The 16458-nt window shown below is 60.6% G+C and overlaps 2 protein-coding genes across 2 annotated transcripts; one reads left to right on the forward strand and one right to left on the reverse strand.

Annotated features, from left to right (window-relative positions):
* The first annotated feature begins 4828 nt into the window (after window positions 1–4828).
* On the forward strand, window positions 4829–11166 carry RCVRN (recoverin). Its single transcript, XM_078850202.1, has 3 exons — window positions 4829–5209; window positions 10504–10615; window positions 11081–11166. The coding sequence occupies exons 1-3, from the start codon at window positions 4829–4831 to the stop codon at window positions 11164–11166; spliced, it is 579 nt and encodes a 192-aa protein (XP_078706328.1).
* Window positions 11167–13169: 2003 nt separating this feature from the next.
* On the reverse strand, window positions 13170–15489 carry RPL28 (ribosomal protein L28). Its single transcript, XM_078850208.1, has 5 exons — window positions 15430–15489; window positions 15206–15290; window positions 14450–14573; window positions 13935–14053; window positions 13170–13294 (listed from the first exon to the last, which is right to left on the reverse strand). The coding sequence occupies exons 2-5, from the start codon at window positions 15284–15286 to the stop codon at window positions 13205–13207; spliced, it is 414 nt and encodes a 137-aa protein (XP_078706334.1). The 5' UTR covers window positions 15287–15290; window positions 15430–15489; the 3' UTR covers window positions 13170–13204.
* Between the last annotated feature and the right edge of the window lie 969 nt (window positions 15490–16458).

Genomic DNA, 16458 nt, shown 5'->3' on the forward strand with positions numbered 1-16458 from the left:
CCGTCCTGCCCGGCCCCTGAGCTCCCGGCTGGGGACTCTAGCCCCTGGCCCCCCCCAGCCCCCCTGCCCCGCAGCCACAGATGGTAAGGGGGGCTGGGGGGGGCAGTCCAGGGACAGGGAGCAGGGGGGGTTGGATAGATGTGGGAGTCCCGGGGGGCCTGTCAGGGGTGGGGGTGTGGATAGGGGGAGGGGCAGTCAGGGGACAGGGAGCAGGGGGCGGTTGGATAGATGCGGGAATCCCGGGGGGCCTGTCAGGGGGTGGGGGTGTGGATAGGGGGAGGGGCCGTCAGGGGACAGAGAGCAGGGGGGGTTGGATAGGTGGGGGGTTCTGAGGGGGGCAGTCAGGGGTCGAGAAGTGGGAGGGGGCAGATAGGGGGCAGGGGCCAGGCTGTTTGGGGAGGCACAGCCTTCCCTACCCGGCCCTCCATACAGTTTTGCAACCCCCGTGTGGCCCTCAGGCCAAAAACTTTGCCCACCCCTGCACTAGGCAGGGTTTATGCAATTTTCTCAGCTCACTGGATGTTACAGTTCTTCATACACGGGCCTCTCCCTTCAGCAGGGGGGCTGGGAGCCGGGATTCCTGGGCTCTCGGTGGGGAGTGGGGTGGAGAGAGGGGTTTGTCTGGGGATGGGTAGATAGAGGGGTGGCTGGGGATAGATAGATAGTGGGGGTGTTGGGGTAGATAGATGGATAGATAGAGGGGGTGTTGAGGTGGATAAAGGGGTTTGGATGGGGTGGGTACACAGAAGGGGTGGCTGGGGAACAGATGGAGGGGTTTGTTTAGGAGTCGATAGGGGAGGTGGCTGGGGGTAACTAGATAAAGTGGATGGGTGGATAGAGGGGGTGTTGGGGTAGATAGATAAGGTGGATGGGGTAGATGGATAGAGGGGTTTGTTTAGGGGTGGGTCGATCGAGGAGGTGGCTGGGGGTAGATGGAGGGGTTCGTTTAGGGGTCGATCGAAGGGAGCTGGGGCTAGATGGAGGGGTTCGTTTAGGGGTCGATCGAAGGGGTGATTGGGGATAGATGGAGGGGTTCATTTAGGGGTCGATCGAGGGGGTGGCTGGGGGTAGATGGAGGGGTTCGTTTAGGGGTCGATCGAAGGGAGCTGGGGCTAGATGGAGGGGTTCGTTTAGGGGTCGATCGAAGGGGTGACTGGGGATAGATGAAGAGGTTTGTTTAGGGGTCGATCGAGGGGGTGGCTAGGGGTAGATGGAGGGGTTTGTTTAGGGGTCAATTGAGGGGAGCTAGGGTAGATGGAGGGGTTCATTTAGGGTTCGATCGAGGGGGTGGCTAGGGGTAGATGGAGGGGTTCGTTTAGGGGACGATCGAGTGGGTGGCTGGGGGTAGATGGAGGGGTTTGTTTAGGGGTCAATTGAGGGGAGCTAGGGTAGATGGAGGGGTTCATTTAGGGTTCGATCGAGGGGGTGGCTAGGGGTAGATGGAGGGGTTCATTTAGGGTTCGATCGAGGGGGTGGCTAGGGGTAGATGGAGGGGTTCGTTTAGGGGACGATCGAGTGGGTGGCTGGGGGTAGATGGAGGGGTTTGTTTAGGGGTCAATTGAGGGGAGCTAGGGTAGATGGAGGGGTTCATTTAGGGTTCGATCGAGGGGGTGGCTAGGGGTAGATGGAGGGGTTCGTTTAGGGGACGATCGAGGGGGTGGCTGGGGATAGATGGAGGGGTTCGTTTAGGGGTCGATCGAGGGGGTGGCTGGGGGTAGATGGAGGGGTTCGTTTAGGGGTTGATCGAGGGGGTGGCTGGGGGTTGATGGAGGGGTTTATTTAGGGGTTGATCGAGGGGAGCTGGGGGTAGATGGAGGGGTTCGTTTAGGGGTCAATCGAGGGGGTGGCTGGGGGTTGATGGAGGGGTTCGTTTAGGGGTCGATCGAGGGGGTGGCTGGGGGTAGATGGAGGGGTTTGTTTAGGGGTCGATCGAGGGGAGCTAGGGGTAGATGGAGGGGTTCGTTTAGGGGTCGATCGAGGGGGTGATTGGGGATAGATGGAAAGGTTTGTTTAGGGGTCGATCGAGGGGGTGGCTAGGGGTAGATGGAGGGGTTTGTTTAGGGGATGATCGAGTGGGTGTCTGGGGGTAGATGGAGGGGTTCATTTAGGGGTCGATCGAGGGGGTGGCTGGGGATAGATGGAGGGGTTTGTTTAGGGGTCGATTGAGGGGGTGTCTGGGGGTAGATGGAGGGGTTTGTTTAGGGGTCGATCGAGGGGGTGGCTGGGGATAGATGGAGGGGTTTGTTTAGGGGTCGATCGAGGGGGTGGCTGGGGATAGATGGAGGGGTTTGTTTAGGGGTCGATTGAGGGGGTGTCTGGGGGTAGATGGAGGGGTTCGTTTAGGGGTTTGATCGAGTGGGTGTCTGGGGGTAGATGAAGAGGTTTGTTTAGGGGTTTGATCGAGGGGGTGTCTGGGGGTAGATGAAGAGGTTCGTTTAGGGGTCGATCGAGGGGGTGTCTGGGGGTAGATGGAGGGGTTCATTTAGGGGTCGATCGAGGGGGTGGCTGGGGATAGATGGAGGGGTTTGTTTAGGGGTCGAGTGAGGGGGGTGGCTGGGGATAGATGGAGGGGTTTGTTTAGGGGTTTGATCGAGGGGGTGTCTGGGGGTAGATGAAGAGGTTCGTTTAGGGGTCGATCGAGGGGGTGTCTGGGGGTAGATGAAGAGGTTCATTTAGGGGTCGATCGAGGGGGTGGCTGGGGGTTGATGGAGGGGTTTGTTTAGGGGTCGATCGAGGGGGTGTCTGGGGGTAGATGAAGAGGTTCATTTAGGGGTCGATCGAGGGGGTGGCTGGGGGTTGATGGAGGGGTTTGTTTAGGGGTTCGATCGAGGGGAGCTGGGGGTAGATGGAGGGGTTTGTTTAGGGGTTTGATCGAGGGGGTGTCTGGGGGTAGATGAAGAGGTTCGTTTAGGGGTCGATCGAGGGGGTGTCTGGGGGTAGATGAAGAGGTTCATTTAGGGGTCGATCGAGGGGGTGGCTGGGGGTTGATGGAGGGGTTTGTTTAGGGGTCGATCGAGGGGAGCTGGGGGTAGATGGAGGGGTTTGTTTAGGGGTTCGATCGAGGGGAGCTGGGGGTAGATGGAGGGGTTTGTTTAGGGGTTCGATCGAGGGGGTGGCTGGGGGTTGATGGAGGGGTTTGTTTAGGGGTTCGATCAAGGGGAGCTGGGGGTAGATGGAGGGGTTCGTTTAGGGGTTCGATCGAGGGGAGCTGGGGGTAGATGGAGGGGTTTGTTTAGGGGTCGATCGAGGGGAGCTGGGGGTAGATGGAGGGGTTTGTTTAGGGGTTCGATCGAGGGGAGCTGGGGGTAGATGGAGGGGTTTGTTTAGGGGTTCGATCGAGGGGGTGGCTGGGGGTTGATGGAGGGGTTTGTTTAGGGGTTCGATCAAGGGGAGCTGGGGGTAGATGGAGGGGTTCGTTTAGGGGTTCGATCGAGGGGAGCTGGGGGTAGATGGAGGGGTTTGTTTAGGGGTTCGATCGAGGGGGTGGCTGGGGGTTGATGGAGGGGTTTGTTTAGGGGTTCGATCGAGGGGAGCTGGGGGTAGATGGAGGGGTTTGTTTAGGGGTTCGATCGAGGGGGTGGCTGGGGGTTGATGGAGGGGTTCGTTTAGGGGTTCGATCGAGGGGAGCTGGGGGTAGATGGAGGGGTTCGTTTAGGGGTTCGATCGAGGGGAGCTGGGGGTAGATGGAGGGGTTTGTTTAGGGGTTCGATCGAGGGGGTGGCTGGGGGTTGATGGAGGGGTTCGTTTAGGGGTTCGATCAAGGGGAGCTGGGGGTAGATGGAGGGGTTCGTTTAGGGGTTCGATCGAGGGGAGCTGGGGGTAGATGGAGGGGTTTGTTTAGGGGTTGATCGAGGGGGTGACTGGGGATAGATGAAGAGGTTCGTTTAGGGGTTGATTGAGGGGGGTGGCTGGGGATAGATGGAGGGGTTCGTTTAGGGGTTGATCGAGGGGGTGACTGGGGATAGATGGAGGGGTTCGTTTAGGGGTTGATCGAGGGGGTGACTGGGGATAGATGAAGAGGTTCGTTTAGGGGTTGATCGAGGGGGTGTCTGGGGGTAGATGAAGAGGTTCGTTTAGGGGTCCATCGAGGGGGTGGCTGGGGTAGATGGAGGGGTTCGTTTAGGGGTCGATCGAGGGGGTGGCTGGGGGTTGATGGAGGGGTTTGTTTAGGGGTTCGATCGAGGGGAGCTGGGGGTAGATGGAGGGGTTTGTTTAGGGGTTCGATCGAGGGGAGCTGGGGGTTGATGGAGGGGTTCGTTTAGGGGTTCGATCGAGGGGAGCTGGGGGTAGCTGGGCCGGGGGGGTGATAACAGCTGTGGAAGGAGGCGAAGCCGATGTGGAGGTAGGCGCACAAGGGCAGCGGCCGACAACACGCCAAGTGGCTCAGAGCTGCCAATCTCCCTTTAATAGCGCTAAAGAGCGTCTCATCCCCTGGCCGAAATGTGATCAGCGCTCCTGAAATAGCTGCGTGTGTGTGTCCGGGGGTGTGTGTCAGAGCCCCCCGCCCCTGCTGATCCCCCCCCCCTTCCCAGGGAGTCTATATAAGCAGGGGAGCACGAGGGCTTGGGAGAGAGGAGACGGAGCAAAGGAATCCACCTGCAAGTGCCGGGGATCCGAGCGGAGGATCAGTGCGGAGGATCGGGGTGCTGGGCTGGGGCTCGGAGCGGAGGATCGGGGCGGAGGATCGGGGTGCTGGGCTGGGGCTCGGAGCGGAGGATCGGGGCGGAGGATCGGCCCGCTAGCTGGAGGATTGGGGCGCTAGGCCGGGGCTCAGGGGCACTAGGGACGGGGATCAGGGCGGAGGCTCAGGGCGGAGGCTCGGGGCGCCATGGGGAACAGTAAAAGCGGGGCTCTGTCCAAGGAGATCCTGGAGGACCTGAAGCTCAACACCAAGTACTCGGAGGACGAGCTGTGCAAGTGGTACGAGAGCTTCCAGAAGCAGTGCCCGGACGGGCGCATCAGCCAGGCCGAGTTCGAGAAGATCTACGGCAACTTCTTCCCCAAGTCGGACCCCCAGGTCTACGCGCGCCACGTCTTCCGCAGCTTCGACACCAACGGTGACGGGACGCTGGACTTCCGGGAGTACATCATAGCCCTGCACCTCACCTCCTCCGGCAAGACCAACCTCAAGCTGGAGTGGGCCTTCTCCCTCTTCGACGTCGACCGCAACGGCGAGATCAGCAAGAGCGAGGTGCTGGAGATCATCACGGTGAGTCCGGGGCAAGGAGGGCGTGCTACGAGCTTCCCTGCAGCAGTGCCCTGAGGGGGGTGCTGTGAGCTTCTCCACAGCAGTGTCCTGAGGGGGTGCTGCAAGCTTCCCCACAGCAGTGCCCTGAGGGGGTGCTGCGAGCGTCTCCACAGCAGTGTCCTGAGGAGGTGCTGCGAGCGTCTCCACAGCAGTGTCCTGAAGGTGTGCTGCAAGTTTCCCCATGGCAGTGTCCTGAGGGGGTGCTGCGAGCTTCCCCACAGCAGTGTCCTGAGGGGCTGTTGTGAGCTTCCCTGCAGCAGTGCCCTGAGGAGGGGCAGATACACAGGCTTGCCGCGCCACCCTGAGAAGATTCCTGGTGCCCACCGAGCCAGAAAGGTTTTCCCCAGCTCTGACCGCGATTTCCCCCTCCTCGCAAATGAAACCGATTCCTGCTCGTTCTGCCTGCCGGGGCGACCGGCTCCCTCAGCCAGCGTCACAGCCTGTCCTCAGGCCCCCGCCCCCCCCCCCCTTCAAGTGCGGTGCCCGAGGCTGGGCTCCCCCACTGAACCCATCGACCGCCCGTGTCTGATGCACCTGTGAACGGAGACCAGACAGACACAGCGACACAACAGGCCCATCTACCCTGGTATCCCGCCTGCTCCCTGCCTCTCCCAGGGCCCATCCAGCCCGCTGTCATCCCCCCACTCCCGAGAGGCCCCCCGAAACACGCCCGCAGCCAGCCTGTTTGGCAGAGCTGGGAGGGGCCCAAGGGCTGCCTGACCTCCGGGCAGGTGGCAGGATGACGCCAGGCAGCATGACAGTGGATTAGCCCCGATCAAGGTTTGCGTAGTTCGTAAATGGCATTAGCCACCCCTGATGGGATTCCCCCCCCCCGCCCCCACGCAAAATCCTGTTTCGCTAATTTCCCTGGGCTGAGCCTCTTGGTTGCCAGGCGCCTGCCCGAATGGAGGCTGAAAGCGGCTTGGCTGAAAGCAGCGCCCCCCACCCCCCGTTAATTTTATCAGGGTGGCCTCAGCGGCCCCTTGCAAAGCTGCTGCTCCGGGGTCACGGAGGGTATCGGGGGTGCTCGCCTCCCCCATGGCAGAATGTAACAGACCATAAGCTGGATTTGCCACCCCAAAGAGGAGGAGGAGAAGGAGGAGGAAGGTGAGGGGGGGGCAAGGGGAGGGGCAGTGGCTTTGCAATGAGAGAGGTCGCTCTAAAAACAAGATGGGCAACTCCCAGAGGGGGCCAAATACTCGGTGACAGTGGCGTTCATGGCATGCTGAGGGGCACGAGGGTGGAAGAGGATGAGTAAATGATTCATTCCTCTCTGGGGAGAGAACCCAGGAGTCCTGGCTTCCAGCGCCCCTGCTCTAACCACTAGACCCCACTCCCCTTCCAGAGCCGGGGATAGAGCCTGTATTGCAATCTATGGGTTGCCTGCCTCCTAGTGGCCAAAACTTCCCTTTCCTACTGATTGCCCCCCAGCTGTGCTCGGGGCTAGTGTCTTGCATCTGAAGTCTATCTGTGTGGCACCTCCGGTTTGATCTCTCTTGGGACTGGATCAGGGCGGGATGGGCAGCTGTTACCTTGGCCTGATGGCTACGGAGGGCCTGGGGAACTACCCGTTACTGGATTTCAGAGAGGCTAAAAGATGGCTAAGATTTTTTATTTATTTTAAATAAAAGGATGTTTCTGGGGAGGTGACGAGACCCGGATGGGTTTAAAAGGACTCGGTAGGAATCTGTCCCCGCTCCTGAGGAACTAGGAAGCAACCCTGGAGCTGAGCCCCTGAAAATTTGTCGCCATTCCCCCCGAACCCAAGTTTTTCCCCCTGTGGGTTTTCGATTTCGCTGTTTCCGGAGGGGTTTCGCTCAGCCGCTTTTGGGGTGGGGATGGGGGTGAGTGTCAAAGGTCACCTACAAAATCGAAAGACGACTTCCATGTGAAAAAATCTCTTTCGGTCTTTTTTCTGCCCCCCTCTCCGGGAATCTTTCTGGGCTCTGAAAAAATCCATTTTTTGATGGGGAGAAAACAGCAGACAAAACGTGGCCCATCACAACCTCTGAGTCCTTCATAGTGGGGGGCCCTGGCTTTAAATCAAGGCGATTTAAATCACCCACTCTAACACCTCCATATCAATCACTGACTTTAATCCACTTTTCCATTTATTCTTCAGGCAGAACCATTCAAACACAGTGATTTACAACTCCCGGGTGCCTTTACCCTCGATTTTGTGCATCTTTTTGCTTCCTAGCAGGGTCCGCTGTACATTTATTTAAGCAACTAGGTAGCTTAATATCGTCAAGTTCTTATTCATTGTACTTTTTTAGTAGGGGAGAAACCGGTGACTCACATCTTGCTGGGTTCCTACTGTCGTGCCATATTTATAAAGCTTGCCTCAAAAGTTACATGTTTCCCCCTGGATTCTTGCTTTGTCTAGAAAAACAGCCTTTAATGTAGCGTTTTTGATACAGGCTCCTGGAATCCACATATTTGTAGGGTTTAAGAGATGCTAATAAGTTCAGGCCTTAGCGGGGTTTGTATTAAATTCAGATTTCCTTCAGAACAGATTTAGTTTTTAAAAGGAAAATGTAATCATTTAAATAGCAGAATTTAAAAAAAAAATCTGGTTTAAATTTTAAAAAAATCAATTAAAAAAGGTTTTTTTTTTTCCAAATAAAGACCAAAAAATCATTGGGTTTTATCCACCTTGGTTTTGCTCCTGTGAAGACCAGCGGCCCACCAGCAAAGTCTCGGGTAGTCAGAACAAAAGCTGGTGTCCAAACCTCTGCCCCTCCTGTCTGATCCCAAATTACCCAGCTACTGATCAGCAAACGCTTCTCCTAGCACGTATGCACCCTCACCCCGCCCTCTCACCAGCCGGGCTCTCTGATCCCTTGTAAATCAGGGATTAGCCCTTAGGTGCAATGGGCATGAACCTAGAGTGGGATCAGGGGGTAAGGTAAAGAGTCACCTGCTTGTTAATAGCAGGGGGAGGGGAAAATATGTTGGTGGCCGGTGGAACTACTTGCCACTTGATTTTGCTGAGAAGGTGAAAGGGAGGCAAGACATTGGGGGCCTTGGGGGTGGAAGTTCTTGGCTAGAGGGCAGGTGTTTCTGAGGACCAGGCTAGAGGCCAGGGGAGGATCCCTGGTGGGAGGATGAGTCTCACCAGGCATGGGTGGGGATGCAGGACGAGGGACCTTGAAAATAGATCAAAAACCTCCTCTGGGAAACAGCTGCCTCCACAGAGCAGATGAGGGGACTTGGCTGATTGGAATGCAGGGGTCTTTGGGACTCATGGCAGGCAGTGAAGAGAATGTGTCTGCATCCACCCACCCACCCCTCCACCTATCCCTCCATCCACCCACCAACCCCTACACCTATCCCTCTGTCCATCCACCCGCCAACCCATCCATCTCTACACCTATCCCTCCACCCACCCACAGACCTCTCCACCCACCCCTACATCTATCCCTCCACCTATCTCTCCATCCACCCCTCCACCGACTCCTCCATCCACTCACCAACCCCCACATCCACCCCTACACCTATCCCTCTGTCCATCCACCCGACAACCCATCCATCTCTCCACCTATCCCTCCACCCACCCACAGACCTCTCCACCCACCCCTACATCTATCCCTCCACCTATCTCTCCATCCACCCCTCCACCGACTCCTCCATCCACTCACCAACCCCCACATCCACCCCTACACCTATCCCTCTGTCCATCCACCCGCCAACCCATCCATCTCTCCACCTATCCCTCCACCCACCCACAGACCTCTCCACCCACCCCTACATCTATCCCTCCACCTATCTCTCCATCCACCCCTCCACCGACTCCTCCATCCACTCACCAACCCCCACATCCACCCCTACACCTATCCCTCTGTCCATCCACCCGCCAACCCATCCATCTCTCCACCTATCCCTCCACCCACCCACAGACCTCTCCACCCACCCCTACATCTATCCCTCCACCTATCTCTCCATCCACCCCTCCACCGACTCCTCCATCCACTCACCAACCCCCACATCCACCCCTACACCTATCCCTCTGTCCATCCACCCGACAACCCATCCATCTCTACACCTATCCCTCCACCCACCCACAGACCTCTCCACCCACCCCTACATCTATCCCTCCATCCATCCACCCCTACACCTATTCATCTGTCCATCCACCCACCAACCCATCCACCCACTCCTCCACCTATCACTCCATCCACCCACCTGTACAGCTATCCCTCCATCCACCCACCAACCCCCCCATCCAACCCTACACCAATCCCTCCACCCACCCACCCCTACACCTATCCCTCCACCCACCCACCGACCTCTCCACCCACCCCTACACCTATCCCTCCCTCCCTCCATCCACTCACCAACCCCCCCTACACCTATCCCTGTCCATCCACCCACCAACCCATCCATCTCTACCCCTATCCCTCCACCCACCCACCTTACCCTCCCAGTGGGTTAACCCCATTCTTTCCCTGGCAGACAGTTCCTGTCCCCCCCGCTGTCCCTTTCCCAAGCATGGCGTTTCCCAGAGGCTGGGTTAAGCTTCCCTCTGGTCAATCGCTGGGACCCTTTAATCATTTTTAATATTCCCCAAGGCTCGGATTCTATTCAGCTCCTGGCTCAGATTAATCTCCCGAGCCCAGACTGGGGGAAAATCTTAATAATGCCTCCTCCCCCACAATCAGCTGGGGCTGGAAACGAGAGCTTTAGAGCATCATATGGACACAGCTGAGACGGGGTCACACAGGGTATGGAGGGGGGACCTTAATAGCCATGAGGGTGGAAGCCAGGACTCCTGGGTTCTATCCCCAGCTCTGGTAGAGGAGGTGGGTCTAACGATTAGAGGAGGGGGGTTGGGAGTCAGGACGCCTGGGTTCTATACTTGCTCTAGGAGGGCAGTGCAGTCTAGTGGTTAGAGCTGGGGAGGGGCGCTAGGCGCCAGGCCCACATGGTTTACTGTTCTCTGCCCCATTGTATTTATTTGGAGAGGGAGGCAGAGCTGAACCCCCCCTCTCCCCTCCCTCAAGTTGGAGTGTAGCAATAAAACAGCAGCTTCATACACCCACCGGGTCGGGAAAATTCAATGAGATGCAGCCAGCATGGGGGGGGGGTGGTGAGGGGGCTGGGTATATGGGGCCGCTCACCCAGATTGGAGATGCAGTCAGCACTGGGGTGGGGCACAGAGGCTAGGTATATGGGGCCCCTTCCCCGGCATGGAGATGCAGCCAGCTCTGGGGTGGGGCACGGCTAGATGTCAAACGTTTTGTGTCTGCCCACAGGCAATATTTAAGATGATTCCCCTTGAAGAGCAGAAAATGCTCGCTGAGGATGAAAACACCCCCCAGAAACGAGCCAACAAGCTCTGGGACTTTTTCAAAAAGGGGGAAAACGGTAAGGGATCTGCCAGACCCCCCTTCTCCGCTCTCCATCCTCCCAGCCCACAGCCCAGCCCCACCTTGGCCGGCTCCGAGCTGCACTGCTCAGATGGTCCAATGCCCCATATTGATATTACATGGTGCCACACATGCACCCCCCCCACGGCACCTCAGGGCAAATCTTGAAGCCCTTTTAACCTATGATGAAACCCAGCCCTAGAGGGGACAGGCCCCGGGCCCCATTCCCTGCCTTCCCGAGCCAGCCAGTCCCTGCCCTGGGGCCAGGTAGAAGCCGTCACCCCCTAGAGGGGAAAGGCCCCAGGCCCCATTCCCTGCCCCCCTGAGCCAGCCAGGCCCTGCCCTGGGGGCTGGAACCCCCTAGAGGGGAAGGATTGCAGTTCATTAACCCCTCCTCTCCACTCTCCTTCCATTCCCTCCCCCCTGCCCTTCTGTTTTCTTCTCTCCCCCACTCCCCCCACAGACAAAATCGCCGAGGGGGAGTTCATCTCCGGGGTGATGCAGAACGAAGCCATCATGAAGCTGATCCAATACGAACCCAAGAAATAGGAAGGCCAAGGTCCCAGGCCGGGAGGGGAACGGCAGGAACGGCAAACAGGAGGGAGAGTGCGGGCTGAGCAGGGGCGGAGTGAGAGAGGACGAGTGAATGAGAAAATGATGGAACGGACAAATGAAACGACACGTGTGCGAGGCGCCCGACCCCTTTCCCTGGGTAGCTGGATCCTTTCCCCTCCTCCGCCAGCAGCCCGCTCTGGGCACTTCCAAACAGGCTGTCATTGGGGGCCGAGGGAGGGGGGACCCCACCGAGACCCCCGGGGTGGAAAGGAGCAGGGGAAAAGTGGAGGAGATGAAAGAGCGGATGATGGAAAAGGAAGGATAGGAGGAAGGAGAGAAAGAAAAATGGAGCAATGAAGGAGGAAGGAAAGTGGGGGATGTAACAGGGAGGAAGGGGGGAATGAGAAAGAACAGAGAATAAAAAGAAGGCAGAGCAGCAGTGAACAGAGGGCAGAGAATGGGAAATGAGAGGAGAGAAATAGCTGATGGAAGAGAAGGATCACGTAAAGAAGGTGCTGCCCAGACAGTCACTGAGATTGGGGCCCCGTCGCGCCGGGCGCTGCCCAGACAGTCACTGAGATCGGGGCCCCGTTGTGCCGGGCGCTGCCCAGACACAGCATGAGAGCCAAGGGTTGAACCCAGACATCCTGTCTCCTCGTCTAACACTCCAGCCACAGCTCCGCAGCAAAAAACCCTCGTCAACTGGCACAAACCAATGCCCTCTGTCTAGGGCCCTGAAAAGCGCTCTGCCCTCCTCCATTTGCTCCTTCTCTCTCCCTGCACCCTTGGTCTGATTCATGCCCTCTCCCCGTGGGCCTCTAATGCAGCTCTGTGGGGCAGATCATTCACCCCCCTCCCTCCTGCTGAAGCCTGTTTGGAAAACACCCCCCATCCCAGATTCATGTTGTGTTCTGCAGTTTGTGCTTCTGTCTCGTTTCTTCCCCACCCCAGAGCCAGCGGGATTCCTCGCCCAGCGCTGGGGGGGGGTGGAAGGAAGGGAGACAAAGGGCATTTGTCTTACATTGCTGTACTGGTGTCTGGTTTTCAATAAAGAGCGTTGTGTGTAAACCATTCGCCTGGCCTCTGGGGGGAGGGAGCGGGCCGGGGAGGAACCGAACCAGCCACCTGCAGGGCCTTGGGCACCGCCAGCCCCTGCTACAGTTGGAAGGCAGCAGCCACCCGGCCTGGCCACTGGGGGCGATACCGAGCCCTGCCAGAAGGGCGGGCCCTGAGCAGTGAAGTACCAAGTGCCGCCACTAGAGGGGGCAGGGAAGCGGACAAACTAGGAGCCATTCGTCCCTGACCCCCACCTCCTGTAACCACTAGACCCGTCCCCACTCTCCTCCCAGAACCGGGGAGAGAACCCAGGAGTCCTAACTCCCAGCCCCCCCTGCTCTAACCCGTGGCATACGTGGCCCCACTGGCCGGTCCCTGCTGCCCTGACAGGCATTACAGGGATAATCCATTTGTTCCCGGTCTGCTGGCGAGACAGGGGTTATGTAATAGGGGTCCCCCCCATCCCCACACTGCTTCCAATCCCGTTAGCGGGGATGAGCTCTGAGCCTGGCGCCGAAAGCACAGTGTAAACATGGCCTTAAGCAGCTTGGCCTAATCAGCCAGGGCTGGGCACCCAGGGGACAGATGGCAGCATCCGAGCCGGCCAACCCCCCCCCCCCCCCCCCGGACAGGGGAATGCCACCCACAGCTCTGCCGGTGCCCCTTACTCCCGACCTGCAGCCCCCCACCCTGGTGAGACCCCTTACAAAAGGGCAGCTTGTCTTCCTCTCCCACCCGTGGGTTCTCTCCCTTTTTAAGGTCACACGCTGACAGAACCATATCCCCATCTCGCTACCTCAGTTTCCCCACCTACTAGACACTATGTCTGAAGAACACTGGACCACCGCCATTGGGCACCCCCTCCACAGACGTTGCGCATCCCCAGGGACCCACCCCCTTTCCTGTTCTCCCCCCCACAGAGGTTGTGCCACGCTTGCAGGCAGGTTTGAACCCTTTATTGGGACATGCTAGCCATTCACGCTGTCTTGGTAGCCCGGGTTCTCTTCTTCTTCACCACCACTGGCTTCTGGCTCCGCAGGATGGCACTGGTGCGACGCAGAGCGGCCTGGAGACGGGGTGGGGGGGGGAACACGTGAGACTGACGCACAGTGGAGCGGGCCCTGGCACAGCACGGGGGGGTCCCTACTGCAGCGACTGGGACCGGCTTCCCCACCCCGCTGCCCCTGCAACAGGGGTAGACAGAGTGGGGCTGCAGCCCACTTCTAGATATCGCCCCTGAAGCTAAAGGGGGTGAAGGCACTGATCAGGCATGGCGAGTGGAGCAACTATCCCCCCCCATCACTGCTCACCCACGTGGTGGAATGGGGGTGCTCAGATTAGGGGTGGCAAGACGATCGCCAATCAATCCCCCCATTCTAGCATGATCACCCCCCCACGCCACAGGACGGGAGGGGAGGTCTCCAACGAGGCATGGTGAGCCGAGCGCAGATCGCAGCGACCCGCCCAGTCACCTGGGTTAAATCCAGCTCATCCTGTCTTTAAAACGGAGGTGCACCCCCCCCCAGATACAACCCCCTCGAGGAGCCAGCTGTGTCCCTTTCCGCCCCTCGGGACAGGCACTCTGGCCAATGGGGCAATGCTCCTCCCCCCCATGGGTTCATGAACACAGGACGGCCCCCTCTGGGGAAGCAGGGCACCAGACCCACGGCAGGGGAGGCTCGGCTGCCCCCGAGCCCAGCGCTCACCATGCGCAGATCCTTGCGGTAGTTGTTCTTGCGGATGATGTGGCGCAGGCTGCTGAGCGTAGCCCGGGCGTTCTTGTTAATGGTCGTCTTCTCATAGGACGTGGCTGGCTTGCGCTGGCCTGGGGGAAGGGGCCACGGGTCAGAGCCAGGGTACAGGACAGGGGCCAGGAAAGGCCACGGGCAGGGATCACAGGAAAGGAGCTGGTCTCTCCCGCCTACGGGGCAGGGGACTGGCTGGCTCAGCGGGGCAGGGAATGGAGCCTTTCCCGTCTAGGGGGCCCCAGCTCCGAACCAGCCCCAGGGCAGGGGGACTGGAGGGCTCAAGGGGGTGGGGAATGGAGTATGGGGCCCTTCCCGTCTAGGGGGCCCAAGCAGTGAACTGGGCAGGTGGGTCTCAATCCAGATCTGCCCGCCCCAGAAGAAACCATTATTTCACATCCCCGTGTGTCGGGAGTCTGGCTCCCGGAATCCTTCGCTGGGTGGGGAAGGAAACCAGCCCGTCTGCATCTCCCCACCTGCCCGCTTCTTCAGCACCACCACGATCCCCTTCCCGTCCGCCGCGGGCTCCACGCCCACTGTCTTGCGATGGATCAGCCCGTTGTAGCGGAAGGAGTTTCTGGCCTTCAGGTTGTTCGGCTCCTTCGGAGAGAACCACCCGGTTAGCGGGGCCCGGGCCCGGCTCCCCCCCCGCGGCGCCCCGGGCAGAGCCTTGTCCTGGGTCCGGGCAGCGCCCCGGGGCCCCGATCCCGGTCACTCTGTGTCTGGGGGTGCGTGTGCGGGGTTAGGAGCCCGGACGCCTGGGTTCCCGCGGGGCGGGGCGGCGGGGGAGGGGAGCCCGGACGCCTGGGTTCCCGCGGGGCGGGGCGGCGGGGGAGGGGAGCCCGGACGCCTGGGTTCCCGCGGGGCGGGGCGGCGGGGGAGGGGAGCCCGGACGCCTGGGTTCCCGCGGGGCGGGGCGGCGGGGGAAGGGAGCCCGGACGCCTGGGTCCCCGCGGGGCGGGGCGGCGGGGGAAGGGAGCCCGGACGCCTGGGTCCCCGCGGGGCGGGGCGGCGGGGGAGGGGAGCCCGGACGCCTGGGTCCCCGCGGGGCGGGAGCCCGGACGCCTGGGTTCCCGCGGGGCGGGGGGGGAGGGGGAGCCCGGACGCCTGGGTTCCCGCGGGGCGGGGCGGCGGGGGAGGGGAGCCCGGACGCCTGGGTCCCCGCGGGGCGGGGCGGGGGGGGGAGCCCGGACGCCTGGGTCCCCGCGGGGCGGGGCGGGGGGGGGACTCACGGTGCTGTAGGTTTGCTTGTTCCGCTTGAGCAGGAAGCTGGAGCTGTTGCGAACGATCATCCACTGCAGATGGGCCGACATCGCCCTGCGGGGACAGGGGCGTTAGCGGCGCGCGGGGGTCGCGACCGGGGGGGCGCGGGGCTGCGAGGCCGGGGGGGGGGCGGGTCCCGGGGGGGGTTTCGGGGGGTCCCACGTGGGACCGGGCCCGGAGCTCCGGGCCATACCTGCTCTCGCGGCCGCTGCCGGAAACGGAAAGGGAGGAGCCTGGCGGCCGGGGCAGGAACGTCACATCCGGTGCGCGCGCCCCGCTCGGGAATCTCCGGCACGGCCCCTCGGGCGCGTTCGGCTTCGCTCGGGAATCTCCGGCACGGCCCCTCGGGCGCGTTCGGCTCCGCTCGGGAATCTCCGGCACGGCCCCTCGGGCGCGTTCGGCTCCGCTCGGGAATCTCCGGCACCGCCCCTCGGGCGCGTTCGGCTCCGCTCGGGCTCGTTCGGCTCCGCTCGGCTCTTTCCCTCACTAGCCCCCCTTTCCCCACCCCCCATCAAAGCGGGGTGCGTGTAAATCTTTCCTCGCCCCGGACGCGGGCCGCCCCAGGGCTCCCCACAGCGGCCCCTGCAGCCCAGGGACCATGCACCTGCCCGTCCCCCGGCAACGTCCCCCCAACTGGGGGGTGGTGGTGAGATTTTGACTCCCAATCTATCTCTCTATTAGGTGTATTACGGTAGCCCTGGGAGCTAGGCGCTGTTCATTGTTCATTCAGTGTATTATGGGAGCGCTCAGTCATGGCCCACTAGTGCACGGTGCTGTACATGACGGTAGCACCATGTGACATCTTTCCCATTTCCCTGTGACTTTTTTCTTGTGGCTCATTAGCTGTCACTGAGATGCTGCGGGTCGGGAGTGAGGGGCACCAGCAGGGCTCGGGGGGGGGAAGGGTTGGGCTAGCAGGGGCTGCAGGTCAGGAGTGAGGGGCACCGGCAGAGCTGTGGGGGGCCCAGGGCCAGGCTAGCAGGGGGCTGCAGGTCGGGAGTGAGAAGCACCCTTCACTGAGCGGGGTTCTGCGGGCTGGTAATTAACAAGCCCCGGGGGGGCGCATTGATCGGGGCTGGCGCGCAGGCTGGGGATCGATGGGACGCGGGGCTGGCTCCGGTGCTCAGTCGGGACGGGGCCGTGGGCGGGCGGGATGGGGCTGTGGGGGGCCCTGGTGCTGCTGGCCCTGCTGGGGGGCGGGGGGTGCCCCTTCGAGCTGCAG

Source organism: Lepidochelys kempii, chromosome 23 (genome assembly GCF_965140285.1).
Source record: "Lepidochelys kempii isolate rLepKem1 chromosome 23, rLepKem1.hap1, whole genome shotgun sequence".
NCBI classification, from domain to species: Eukaryota; Metazoa; Chordata; order Testudines; family Cheloniidae; genus Lepidochelys; species Lepidochelys kempii.

What these genes read in the sequence shown, in the direction of transcription:
- RCVRN (XM_078850202.1), top strand. Translation starts at nt 4,829, where the DNA reads ATGGGGAACAGTAAAAGCGGGGCTCTGTCCAAGGAGATCCTGGAGGAC. An exon ending in AGGTGCTGGAGATCATCACG is followed by an intron (nt 5,210 to 10,503) that starts GTGAGTCCGGGG and finishes GTCTGCCCACAG; the next exon opens with GCAATATTTAAGATGATTCC. An exon ending in TTTCAAAAAGGGGGAAAACG is followed by an intron (nt 10,616 to 11,080) that starts GTAAGGGATCTG and finishes CTCCCCCCACAG; the next exon opens with ACAAAATCGCCGAGGGGGAG.
- RPL28 (XM_078850208.1), bottom strand. Translation starts at nt 15,286, where the DNA reads ATGTCGGCCCATCTGCAGTGGATGATCGTTCGCAACAGCTCCAGCTTC. An exon ending in ACAAGCAAACCTACAGCACC is followed by an intron (nt 14,574 to 15,205) that starts GTGAGTCCCCCC and finishes TTCTCTCCGAAG; the next exon opens with GAGCCGAACAACCTGAAGGC. An exon ending in GGTGCTGAAGAAGCGGGCAG is followed by an intron (nt 14,054 to 14,449) that starts GTGGGGAGATGC and finishes CCCTTCCCCCAG; the next exon opens with GCCAGCGCAAGCCAGCCACG.